Consider the following 13,947-nt stretch of genomic DNA (forward strand, 5'->3'; position numbering starts at 1 on the left):
CCATTTTGAACTTCCTCTCTGATTTTTGTGCAGTTTTTGCCATTTTCAGGCCTCGTACTTTAACGAACTCCTCCTACAGTTTTAATCTGATCATCTTCAAATTTGGTGAGTGTAATCTTAAGGCCTTTGCGACGTTAAATTGCGAAGATCTTGAGTTTTCGTCGAAGGGCGTGTCCTCGGCGGCCTGACAAATTTTGATGTTTCGCCATGAAACAGGAAGTTGCTGTAACTCAGGCATTGAATGTCCAATCTGCCCCAAACTTCACACGTTTGATAAGAGTTCTGTCCTGAACACATGACCATGCTCAAATTCAGTTACAGTCATAGCGCCACCTGCTGGCAACAGGAAGTGACATGTTTAACACTGTTTTGGACTCCTAACAACATATAAAAAATTGCCAGCAAGTGCTTAACATGTTAACAACATACTAGAAACATGCTAAAACATGCTAGCAAACATTAGCTAAGTGCTTAAGCATGCTATTACTGAAATTAAACAGGAAGTTGCTGTAACTCAGGCAAACAATGTCCAATCTGCCCCAAACTTCACACGTTTGATAAGAGTTCTGCCCTGAACACATTTACATGAGAATATTCAGTTACAGTCATAGCGCCACCTGCTGGCAACAGGAAGTGACATGTTTAACACTGTTTTCGACTCCTAATAACATATACAAAATTGCCAGCAAGTGCTAAACATGTTAACAACATACTAGAAACATGCTAAAACATGCTAGCAAACATTAGCTAAGTGCTAAAGCATGCTATTATTGCAATTAAATAGGAATTTGCTGTAACTCAGGCATTGAATGCCCAATCTGCCCCAAACTTCACACGTTTGATAAGAGTTCTGGTCTGAACACATTTACATGAGAATATTTAGTTATAGTAATAGCGCCACCTATTGGCAACAGGAAGTGACATGTTTAACACTGTGATGCTGTACTAGCAACATATTAAATAAACCATTGAGTTATAAACATGTTAGAAACCTGTTAAAACATGCTAGCAATTCTTAGCTAAGTGCTAAAGCATGCTAATGCAATGAAACAGGAAGTTGTTGTTACTCAAGTAGGCAATGTCCAATCTGCCCCAAACTTCACACGTTTGATAAGAGTCCTGCCCTGAACACATCTACATGACACTTTTCAGTTATAGAATAGCGCCACCTACTGGCAACAGGAAGTGACATGTTTAACACTGCAATGCATTACTAGCAACATATTAAATATGCCATTGAGTTATATACATGTTAGAAACATGTTAAAACATGCTAGCAATTCTTAGCTAAGTGCTAAAGCACGCTAATGCAATGAAACGGGAAGTTGTTGTTACTGAAGAAGGCAATGTCCAATCTGCCCCAAACTTCACACGTTTGATAAGAGTCCTGCCCTGAACACATCTACATGACAATTTTAAGTTAAAGTAATAGCGCCACCTACTGTCAACAGGAAGTGACACGTTTTAAACTGTGATGCATTGCTAGCGACATATTTAATATGCCATTGAGTTCTAAACATGCTAGAAACATGCTAAAACATGCTAGCAACACTTATCTGAGTGATAACGCATGCTATTATCCCCATAATAAAGGACATTTTTGTAACTGACTTTGACATACTCCTATATTTACCTACTTAAATGCACAATGCCCACCGTGCTCTGTCTTCCTAAATCCACCGGGTGGCGGTTGGCACGGGTGCGAGGGCCCTTTCATCGCTGCTTGCAGCTTTAATTATTATTATTCTTCTTCTTCTCCGCATTTAATCGCATTTTTGAGGGCCTAAACATGCACGAAAACTCACGAAAATTTGCACACGCGTCAGAACTGGCGAAAATTGACATCTGATATGCGTTTCAGAATTGGACGGGATAAAATGGCTCGATAGCGCCACCTATAAAGGTTCAACGGAGTGCGCCTCCCGCTACGTTTCACGTACGTGTACGAAATTCGGTACATACATGTAATGACCCAATACCTACAAAAAAGTCTCTTGGAGCATAGCCTTAAACACAACAGGAAGTCAGCCATTTTGAACTTCCTCTCTGATTTTTGTGCAGTTTTTGCCATTTTCAGGCCTCGTACTTTAACGAACTCCTCCTACAGTTTTAATCTGATCATCTTCAAATTTGGTGAGTGTAATCTTAAGGCCTTTGCGACGTTAAATTGCGAAGATCTAGAGTTTTCGTCGAAGGGCGTGTCCTCGGCGGCCTGACAAATTTTGATGTTTCGCCATGAAACAGGAAGTTGCTGTAACTCAGGCAAACAATGTCCAATCTGCCCCAAACTTCACACGTTTGATAAGCGTTCTGTCCTGAACACATTTACATGAGAATAATCAGTTATAGTAATAGCGCCACCTGCTGGCAACAGGAAGTGACATGTTTAACACTGTTATGGACTCCTAATAACATATAAAAAATTGCCAGCAAGTGCTAAACATGTTAACAACATACTAGAAACATGCTAAAACATGCTAGCAAACATTAGCTAAGTGCTAAAGCATGCTATTACTGCAATTAAATAGGAATTTGCTGTAACTCAGGCATTGAATGTTCAATTTGCCCCAAACTTCCCACGTTTGATAAGAGTTCTGGTCTGAACACATTTACATGAGAGTATTCAGTTATAGTAATAGCGCCACCTACTGGCAACAGGAAGTGACATGTTCAACACTGTGATGTTGTACTAGCAACATATTAAATAAACCATTGAGTTATAAACATGTTAGAAACATGTTAAAACATGCTAGCAATTCTTAGCTAAGTGCTAAAGCATGCTAATGCAATGAAACAGGAAGTTGTTGTTACTCAAGAAGGCAATGTCCAATCTGCCCCAAAATTCACACGTTTGATAAGAGTCCTGCCCTGAACACATTTACATGACACTTTTCAGTTATAGTAATAGCGCCACCTACTGGCAACAGGAAGTGACATGTTCAACACTGTGATGTTGTACTAGCAACATATTAAATAAACCATTGAGTTATAAACATGTTAGAAACATGTTAAAACATGCTAGCAATTCTTAGCTAAGTGCTAAAGCATGCTAATGCAATGAAACAGGAAGTTGTTGTTACTCAAGAAGGCAATGTCCAATCGGCCCCAAACTTCACACGTTTGATATGAGTCCTGCCCTGAACACATCTACATGACACTTTTCAGTTATAGTAATAGCGCCACCTACTGGCAACAGGAAGTGACATGGTTAACACTGTGATGCATTACTAGCAACATATTAAATATGCCATTGAGCAATAAACATGTTAGAAACATGTTAAAACATGCTAGCAATTCTTAGCTAAGTGCTAAAGCATGCTAATGCAATGAAAGAGGAAGTTGTTGTTACTCAAGAAGGCAATGTCCAATCTGCCCCAAACTTCACACGTTTGATAAGAGTCCTGCCCTGAACACATCTACATGACAATTTTAAGTTAAAGTAATTGCGCCACCTACTGTCGACAGGAAGTGACACGTTTTAAACTGTGATGCATTGCTAGCGACATATTTAATATGCCATTGAGTTCTAAACATGCTAGAAACATGCTAAAACATGCTAGCAACACTTATCTGAGTGATAACGCATGCTATTATCCCCATAATAAAGGACATTTTTGTAACTGACTTTGACATACTCCTATATTTACCTACTTAAATGCACAATGCCCACCGTGCTCTGTCTTCCTAAAGCCACCGGGTGGCGGTTGGCACGGGTGCGAGGGCCCTTTCATCGCTGCTTGCAGCTTTAATTTGTTATAATTTTGATGATTATGGCTTGGGGTTTTCATAAGCTGTAAGCCATAATCATCAAAATTATAACAAATAAAGGCTTGAAATATCTCACTTTGCATGTAATGAGTCTATATAATATATTAGTGTCACCTTTTAAGATAAATTACTGAAATAAATGAACTTTCACCTGAACAGAACGCCTCTAAAAATGTGATCTTTAAAAATATCTACGGAGAATATTTGCGTCTATCATAAAATATGCAAATGAATTCAGATGAAAGAACTGGGTTTAATTCGCACCTTCAATTCTACCCTTAATTATAAGTTGTAAACTCATTACCGGCACATTACTGTCATTTACACGGGGAACATGAACCTTTGGAATCTGTTCACACCCATAATGTCATGTGAACATTGCACTTTTCAGCGTTCACCTGATTATACAGACACTCAACAAAAAAACAAACAAACAATAAAACATATCATAAACATCTGAATGAAATGGTCAGTGATATTGTGTACATGTACCTTTTAATGTTCAAATGTGCATTGTGTACAAACATCATCCTTTAGCTTTATTAATTGAATATTTTGTGAATTTTCGTCTATAGTTTGAAATCAAAATCTATATGTACACATATTAAAACCCACACATACGGCCAATCTGTTGTTAAAATGCGCCCATTGTTACACTTTTAGAGGTTATTATTAGGATTTGTTTGTGTTGCCAGCAACAGAAAACCAGTCCGTTGAGTTAAAGTGGCATGAGACCAATGAGGGGGAAATCCAAACGTTCTGCATCACTTTTGCTCAATAAATCTGTTCAATCGTGCCAAAGTTTGAGACGGAACACGTGATTGCAGTGAAAAGCTTTTGGTTTGGGTTAAAGGCACATCATGGGTCATGTACAACAGCAGATTAGTGTAGAGTGAAATATTCTGACCATTTACGGGGGGTGTGGCTCTTTACATTTGTCCCATGGGATTGGACGCCTCGCCCATGCTGTGGTGGGAACCGGCCAATGAGAGCGCAGCACCGTCCGACGAGCCCTTCTCCTCTTCCCGTCTCTTCAGACACGCCGCTTTCGGATTGAGATTACGCTCTGCAACGAGAGCAAACACACAGTCACGAGAGCGCACCGGGTTACTGGAGAATAATGTGTGTGTGTCACTGACACGCCGCCATCAAGAGGCACACGCGTGACATTACACACACACAGAAGAAACACTGCAGGTTTACTGTCAGGACATTTCACTAATAATTACACAGAAAGGACAAGTAACACATGGGATTTAATGTGAAATATAGAAATGTTCTTGCAAAATGTATTTCAAATTGGTTTAATTTGATACTTTGAAAAATATTTTTTTATAGTGTAAAAGACTTTAATATTTCTAATATCTTTGAAAAAGAATATAATTTGCAATGATTAATCTTATAAGATATAATGTTAATAATTTGATATATATAGTGTGTATGTTATTAAATATAATTATAATAATATATTCATATTTTTAATATAGATCATTTTTTTATGGTGTAGAAGAAATCATATATATATAATTATGAAATCATATATATAAATATAAAATATTATTATAATAATATTAAAAATATATATTACTAGGCTATATTATTAAATATAAATAATACTATTGCTTTTTTAAAAATAGTATTATAAATAAAATATAATTTTTAAATAGAATTTTGACTATTAATTATAAATAATTACCGGTACTATATTCATTATTATTTTAAAAATTGTTAGGGAAAGACTTATTAATATTTACAGTACCCTTGAAAAATAATATTATTTATTATTTTATAAATATAATATTAATAATATGAAATTGTGTGTATATAATACAAATATATAGTTATTTTATGAAATATAAATAATATAACATTTTTCTCATTATTGTAAATAAAATAATATTAAATATTATTTTGACATATGAATCATTATAAATAATAATAACAACTCTATTAATTATATATGCAATAATCACATTTTTAGGAAAAGAAAAACACACTTTGCAGTCCGAGCAAAACAGTGAAAAAAAAAAAATCATGGTTAATATTACTTTCTGGTTCATTGGTCATGCTGGAAACAGAAGGTGAAGTGGAGAGCAATGCATTGTGGGATACAGTATTCTGCAGTATATACACTTATGGTTCATGCTCTTAACTACTAGATTAGGTTATATACAGTATGTATCTATGTGTGTTTGTTTTGTGTCAGTGTTATAATTGTGGATGAGCGCACCAAGAAAAATCCCAGATAACCCGTTAGTTATGGCCGGGGTTTCAAAGTGGGGGCAAGATGGAAAAAAAAAAAAACTGAAAAAAATAATATTATTATGAGAATTATTATGAAATAGCATTACCATAATTTGTTGCATAGCCTATCTGAACATTATACTTTTAATGCTAATCTTTTAGAGTCTATTTCTGCTGCGCTGCTCACGCTCAATTACAGTGAAAGCACACTTTTAATGGACAAAATAAATATGATTTCACACAAAAAGTGCCTAAAATGCACATTATTTGCATGTCTAGTGTGTTTTAACAAGAACTGGAGTAGGCTATGTCAGAAAAGAAAATGAAGACTCAAAAATATTTATAGATATATTTTATAAAATTTACCTATTTGGCCAGAACCTAGTGGTATTTGGGGGTCTTGGCCAGAACCTAGTGGTATTTGGGGGGCCTTGGCCAGAACCTAGTGGTATTTGGGGGTCTTGGCCAGAACCTAGTGGTATTTGGGGGGCCTTGGCCAGAACCTAGTGGTATTTGGGGGGCCTTGGCCAGAACCTAGTGGTATTTGGGGGCCTTGGCCAGAACCTAGTGGTGTTTGGGGGTCTTGGCAAGAACCTAGTGGTATTTGGGGGGTCTTGGTCAGAACCTAGTGGTATTTGGGGGGCCTTGGCCAGAACCTAGTGGTATTTGGGGGTCTTGGCCAGAACCTAGTGGTATTTGGGGGGCCTTGGCCAGAACCTAGTGGTATTTGGGGGGCCTTGGCCAGAACCTAGTGGTATTTGGGGGCCTTGGCCAGAACCTAGTGGTGTTTGGGGGTCTTGGCAAGAACCTAGTGGTATTTGGGGGGCCTTGGCCAGAACCTAGTGGTATTTGGGGGGCCTTGGCCAGAACCTAGTGGTATTTGGGGGTCTTGGTCAGAACCTAGTGGTATTTGGGGGGCCTTGGCCAGAACCTAGTTGTGTTTGGGGGGCCTTGGCCAGAACCTAGTGGTGTTTGGGGGTCTTGGCCAGAACCTAGTGGTATTTGGGGGGCCTTGGCCAGAACCTAGTTGTGTTTGGGGGGCCTTGGCCAGAACCTAGTGGTGTTTGGGGGTCTTGGCCAGAACCTAGTGGTATTTGGGGGTCTTGGTCAGAACCTAGTGGTGTTTGAGGGGCCTTGGCCAGAACCTAGTGGTATTTGGGGGGCCTTGGCCAGAACCTAGTGGTATTTGGGGGGCCTTGGCCAGAACCTAGTGGTATTTGGGGGTCTTGGTCAGAACCTAGTGGTATTTGGGGGGCCTTGGCCAGAACCTAGTTGTGTTTGGGGGGCCTTGGCCAGAACCTAGTGGTGTTTGGGGGTCTTGGCCAGAACCTAGTGGTGTTTGGGGGTCTTGGCCAGAACCTAGTGGTGTTTGGGGGGCCTTGGCCAGAACCTAGTGGTGTTTGGGGGTCTTGGCCAGAACCTAGTGGTGTTTGGGGGTCTTGGCCAGAACCTAGTGGTGTTTGGGGGGCCTTGGCCAGAACCTAGTGGTGTTTGGGGGTCTTGGCCAGAACCTAGTGGTATTTGGGGGTCTTGGCCAGAACCTAATGGTATTTGGGGGTCTTGGCCAGAACCTAGTGGTATTTGGGGGGCCTTGGACAGAACCTAGTGGTATTTGGGGGGCCTTGGCCAGAACCTAGTGGTATTTGGGGGGTCTTGGCCAGAACCTAGTGGTATTTGGGGGGTCTTGGCCAGAACCTAGTGGTATTTGGGGGGCCTTGGCCAGAACCTAGTGGTATTTGGGGGGTCTTGGCCAGAACCTAGTGGTGTTTGGGGGGCCTTGGCCAGAACCTAATGGTATTTGGGGGGCCTTGTCATGGAAAAGTGTGGGAGCCCCTGAGTTATGGCACTAAGTAGACTCCATAAACGTGTAGTGAAGGCACTGACCTCGGACCTGCTGCTCGAGGCTGAGGATGACGGCGACGGCCTGGTGCAGGATCAGGAGTTTGGTCTGGGGTTTGTCACTCTTCAGGTGGAGTTGCACCATCCGGCCCAGCTCTTTAAACGCCTCGTTGATGTCGCGCACGCGCAGCCGCTCGCGAGCGTTGTTAGCCATCCGCCGCTCCTTCTCTCGCTCCAGCTTCTGCTCCGGCGTCAGGTCCTCGTCGTCGTTGTTACTGTGGGTTTCACATCGATATCATAGAGCGTTCTCACTACTGTACTCGTGCTCTAGCATATCTCTCTGCACTGTACATCATGCTTATAAAACATGGAAATATAAAAAGTTATAATACAGTAACAAAGTATATCAAATATCAGTATCTAAAATGCTAAATATATCAAGTAACTTATATAAATAAATAATTCTATATATTTATAGTGTATAAAAAGAGACCGTATAATAGATTCATAAAATACTAGATAAATGGAATATAAAAAGTATATAAAAAAAATAGATACAAAAAGTATTTTTGTAATATATATAAAGTATGTAAAAAGTTATAATAGATTTAAAAAGTATATAAAATACTAAATATATCCAGAATATAAAAATATATAATAGACAGAAAAAGTATATATAATTCTATATATATATAAAAAGATACAGTATAGCTTTAAAAATTCATATAATATACTAGATAAATGGAATATAAAATGTACATTAAAAGATAATGGATACATTTTTAGATATATAAAGTATATAAAAAGATATAATACATACAAAAAGTATACAAAATATTAGAAATATAGTATATAAAAAGTAGCCTACATAAAATGTTTGATATATAAAGTATAAAAATATATACAATTCTAGTTATATCAAGTACATACAATTATTTAAAATTATATATATATACAGTGCTATGCATAAGTTTAGACACCCATGCTAAAGTTGACTAAAAAGAGGAATAAAAAATCATCTTTTGGAAATTGAACTTAATGCCTTAATTTAAAAAAATAGGAAAAATCCAACCTTTAAGGACACCAATTTTCTTTGTGAATGAATAATGTATCGTAAATAAATAAATTTTCTTCCTTAAAATACAGGGTGCATAAGTTTGGACACCCCTATGTTAAATTCCCATAGAGGCAGGCAGATTTTTATTTTTAAAGGCCAGTTACTATATGGATCCAGGATACTCTGCATCCTGATAAAGTTCCCTTGGCCTCTGGAATTAAAATATCCCCACATCATCACACACCCTTCACCATACCTGGAGATTGGCATGGAGTACTTTCCATAAGATCATCTCTCAATGCAAATCAAACCAGCTGTTAGGCTAACTGAAATAAAACCATGCCAATCTCCAGGTATGGTGAAGGGTGTGTGATGATGTGGGGATATTTTAATTCCAGAGGCCAAGGGAACTTTATCAGGATGCAGAGTATCCTGGATCCATATAGTAACTGGCCTTTAAAAATAAAAATCTGCCTGCCTCTATGGGAATTTAACATAGGGGTGTCCAAACTTATGCACCCTGTATTTTAAGGAAGAAAATTTATTTATTTACGATACATTATTCATTCACAAAGAAAATTGGTGTCCTTAAAGGTTGGATTTTTCCTATTTTTTTAAATTAAGGCATTAAGTTCAATTTCCAAAAGATGATTTTTTATTCCTCTTTTTAGTCAACTTTAGCATGGGTGTCTAAACTTATGCATAGCACTGTATATATATATATATATATATATATATATATATATATATATATATATATATATATAGTATATACAAATATAATAGAAAAAATACATAAAATTCTAAATATAAAGTACAAAGATATACTAGACAAAAAATATCTAAAATTATATATATATATATATATAAAGTAAGAATCTATAAGAAGATATAGTAGATAAAAAAAAGAACACAAAACTCAAAATTCAAGATTAAATGCTAGAAGATCATGTTATCCCTGAAAAAGATGCTACAGATTTCTACACAAAAAAACAGCAAAACATAATATAACAGAAAATGGCATGAGAAATCACACATATCATCTTTTGAAATTTGAATCGAATAAGTTGAGTCGAATTGGTCATTCCAGGTGGAAATCTATAAACCCTGTCAAGCGTTTATCCTGGAAATGTCTGGGAATGTTGGGATGAATTTGGGATCCAGGACGTTCCCTACTCTCATGTGAGATGAGAAACAACTAAAACCCGGCTCAAGACCGGAGGAGATGCTGAACAACCCAGATGAGTCCTGAACACAGAACATTAAAGATCATAAACTACATTACTCTGAATAAAACTGACGCAACTCTCATAGGAGCAGTGATTTATTATAAAACTCTTCTGTATTATTAAATACAGAAACGTTAATAAATGCTGTCAAATATTTTTACTCGTTTTTAGTTATTGTCAGTGGTATGTTATAGTTTAATATTAATTAATATTTTGAATTAGTTTTATTTAATTTTATTTTCAGTGTAGTTTTACATTTTTATATTTTAATTTTATTTAGCTGTTATTCAAATTAAAATTTTGTCTATATAGTATTTATTCATTTTTATTTCAGTCAATCAAAATTTGATTGTATTTTTAAACTTTTGTTTTATTTTACTTTTAAAATTTTATAGTTTTTTAAACTTAATTTAATTTTTGAATATTTAATTAAATTTTACCTTACATTTTTATTGTATTTAAAAAATATATATATTTTACTTTTACATTTTTATTTTATTTTACTTTTAAAATTCTATTTTCTTTTACTTTACAAATTTTCTTGTATTTGTAACTTATAATTTATTTCACTTTTACATTTCTATTTTATTTTACTTTTACTTTTTTTTTAAACTTAAAAAAATATATATATATAGTATTTTTTAACTTTTTTTTTTATTTAATTTTTTATTTTACTATTATTTTACTAATTCCAGTTAACCTTTTTATTTTATTTAAAACAACAAAAAAATCTTAGTTTAAGTTTGTTAACTATATTAATCCTGGTTAATGCATGAACTAAACTCAACAAATGAGACCTTATTTTAAAGTGTTATATTAAACAAATCTATTAAAAAATGAACACAAATATTCGATGTGTTTTCCTGCAGTGAAACGCATATATCAGGCGTTTTATATGGATTTCATTTATAATTTCCTGTAAAGCTGCTTTGAAACGCTGTGTATAGTGAAAAGCACTACACAGATAACCGTGAGCTGGGTTGGGTTTGTCATCTGTGTGTTTAGCTGCCTCTCAGAACACGCGTCACTTCATCCTGCGTCCAGCGGGCGTCCGAATGAAGCGAAGCTCTGCTACGGTTTACCTAGATCTCGACCTCTCTAAAGCGTTCAGGTCCTTGTCCAGATCCTCCTTGCTCTTCGCTCCCAGAGATTTACTGTCCTGGAGATTCTCGTCGCCTTCATCCTCAGACTTGATCTCGGAGCTCACAGACGAGGTGCTCTGACCCTGAAGACCACCCGAGAGAGCTGGAGACACACACACACACGCACACACACACACACACGCACACACGAACACACACACACACCGTTAGTGAGGAACATCTCCATCATCTCCTCCTCAAACATTATCACTCAGATCACCTGAACATTATTATTTCAGCAGAGAGAACATGAAAGAACAACAGAATATATATATATGTGCACATGTGTGTGTGTTTGTGTTTGTGTGTGTGAATGAGTGGTTGTGTGTGTGTGTGTGTGTGTGTGTGTGTGTGTGTGCGTGCGTGTGTGCGTGTGTGTGTGTGTTTGTGCGTGCATGTGTGGTTGTGTGTGTGTGTGCGTGCGTATGTGTGTGTGTGTGTGTGTGCATGTGTGGTTGTGTGTGTGTGTGCATGTGTGTGTGTGTGCGTGCGTGTGTGTGTGTTTGTGCGTGTATGTGTGGTTGTGTGTGTGTGGTTGTGTGTGTGTGTGTGTGTGTGTGTGTGAATGAGTGGTTGTGTGTGTGTGTGTGTGTGTGTTTGTGTGTGTGTGTGTGTGCGTGTGAATGAGTGGTTGTGTGTGTGTGTGTGTGTGTGTGCGCGTGTGTGTGAATGAGTGCGTGTGTGTGTGTGTGAATGAGTGGTTGTGTGTGTGTTTGTTTGTGTGTGTGTGTGTGTGTGTTTGTTTGTTTGTGTGTGTGTGTGTGCGCGTGTGTGTGTGTGTATGAATCCGTGTGTGTGTGTGTGAATGCGTGTGTGTGAATGAGTGGTTGTGTGTGTGTGTGTGTGTGTGTGTGTGTGCGTGTGTGTGCGTGTGTGTGTGTGTGCGTGTGTGTGTGTATGTGTGTGTGAATGAGTGGTTGTGTGTGTGTGTGTGTGTGTGTGTGTGCGTGCGTGCGTGTGTGTGTGTGTGCGTGTGTGTGTGTATGTGTGTGTGAATGAGTGGTTGTGTGTGTGGGAGGATGAGCGAGTTCTAGAGTTGGTTCCAGACAGCTGGTCAGGCTGGATATGAGGAGAAGGAAGACGAAACTAAAGCTTGATTCGGGACAGGCATTTATTCTTCTTCACGGGGGGTTTAAACTGGTTTAGAACTGGTTTGATCTGGTTTTAACTGGTTTGATGTGGTTAAGGCTTGTTTCACACTTCGCTGCTTACAGGAAATGACATCGCTGGGAAAGACACGCCGACTAATGGGAAGCACTTTATGAAGACGGGAGAAAGTTCTCCTTCAGCTTCAGAAAAGACTTGCATTAAAAAAACATGGTACACATGTATAATATGGTAAAGAATGATTACCATATTCATATACTGTTATATTCAGATATTTACTCTAGGGTGCTTCAAAGAATACTGCAGTGTTAGTTTGGCAGATGTCAAAAATCTCCATAAAATACGCATAAAATAATAAAATACACATTTTTCATTTCAAGCATATGCCAAAATAAACTAAAATATGTATTATGCCAAAATAGAATAAAATTCAAAAATCATTACAAGTATGCACCAAAATAAAATAAAATATTCATTATGCTAAAATAGAATAAAGAAATTAAAAGAAAAGAGAAATATTAATTACAAATTACCCCAAAATAAATAGTAGATGTAAAAAACAACAACACAAAAACACAATATTTTCATGGTATATGCATGAAATAATAATAATAATAAAAAATTGTTAAACGTATATGCCAAAATAAAATAAAAGAATAACTAATTAAAAGTTTATGCAAAAATGCAACAAAATTGTTTTATTTATTTTTTAATAATTTTTTTTTCAAAGAATGATGTATTAGTAGATATAAAAAAACACAATAATATTACTTTTTGGTACACACCTATAAATAAATAAATAAATAAATAACACAATAAATACATTTCATCAGAAAAAAACATGGCACTACCACAGTACACAAGTGTATGTCCAGAAATATGATATTACACTTATGAAAAAAAAATTTTTTTACACAAAAATATTAATAGTTTAATAATTTTATAAATATTTAGGTTTAATTTATTTTTATTTCAGTTTTAGCATTTATTTCTAGTTAATAGATTTAGTGCTTAATTTCCCCCCGTTTATTTGCCGAGGCAACATTTCAAATTTCTATTTTGTTTAGGTTTCTCAACTAATATTTATTTTTGTTTAATTATTTATTTTATTTAGCTTTATTGGTGCACTTGATACAGTGATGTTAATACTTTGAAATATATACTGGGCCAATATAATAATAATAATAATAATAATAATTCATAAAATTGATATAGCGCTTTTCTGGAAGGGGTAATCTCCTCAATATATTTTGTTTTTCAATATATTTACATATTTACTCCAAGGCATTTCAAAGAATACTGTAATATTAGTTTGGTAATTAATTATTATATTATTTAATTACCATAGTACTCCATAAGCATGGTATTACAAGGTAGTATGGTCACAAAACACAACATTACAATATAGTGACTTCCCAAAAATATATTTCTTAAGGAAAGGTACACAAGAATGCTAATGTAGTAATATATATTACATATAATAGCCTATATGTAGTAAACACACACACTATAACCCGTACATGCCTAACACACCACGGTAGAGTCGTAATAAGAGCTCCGG

General features: G+C 36.3%; 1 protein-coding gene across 2 annotated transcripts in view; it reads right to left on the minus strand.

Moving 5' to 3' along the window:
• LOC306984803 (transcription factor 4-like) overlaps positions 1-13,947 on the minus strand; it is a gene marked incomplete at its 3' end in the record, with an annotated part of 48,347 nt that overhangs the window by 7,918 nt on the left and 26,482 nt on the right. Inside the window, exons 9-11 of one of the 2 annotated variants that reach the window (XM_079586508.1) lie at positions 11,232-11,382; positions 7,897-8,126; positions 4,702-4,834 (exon numbers count right to left, since the gene is read on the minus strand). In XM_079586508.1, the coding sequence (XP_079442634.1) occupies positions 4,702-4,834; positions 7,897-8,126; positions 11,232-11,382 (514 nt within the window). Of the gene's footprint in view, positions 1-4,697; positions 4,835-7,896; positions 8,127-11,231; positions 11,383-13,947 lie in introns of those variants that run through there. The other variant, XM_079586507.1, reaches the window with a different exon arrangement.

The sequence above is a fragment of the Phoxinus phoxinus genome (assembly GCF_949152265.1).
Source record: "Phoxinus phoxinus genome assembly, chromosome: 17".
In the NCBI taxonomy this organism is placed as follows: domain Eukaryota; kingdom Metazoa; phylum Chordata; class Actinopteri; order Cypriniformes; family Leuciscidae; genus Phoxinus; species Phoxinus phoxinus.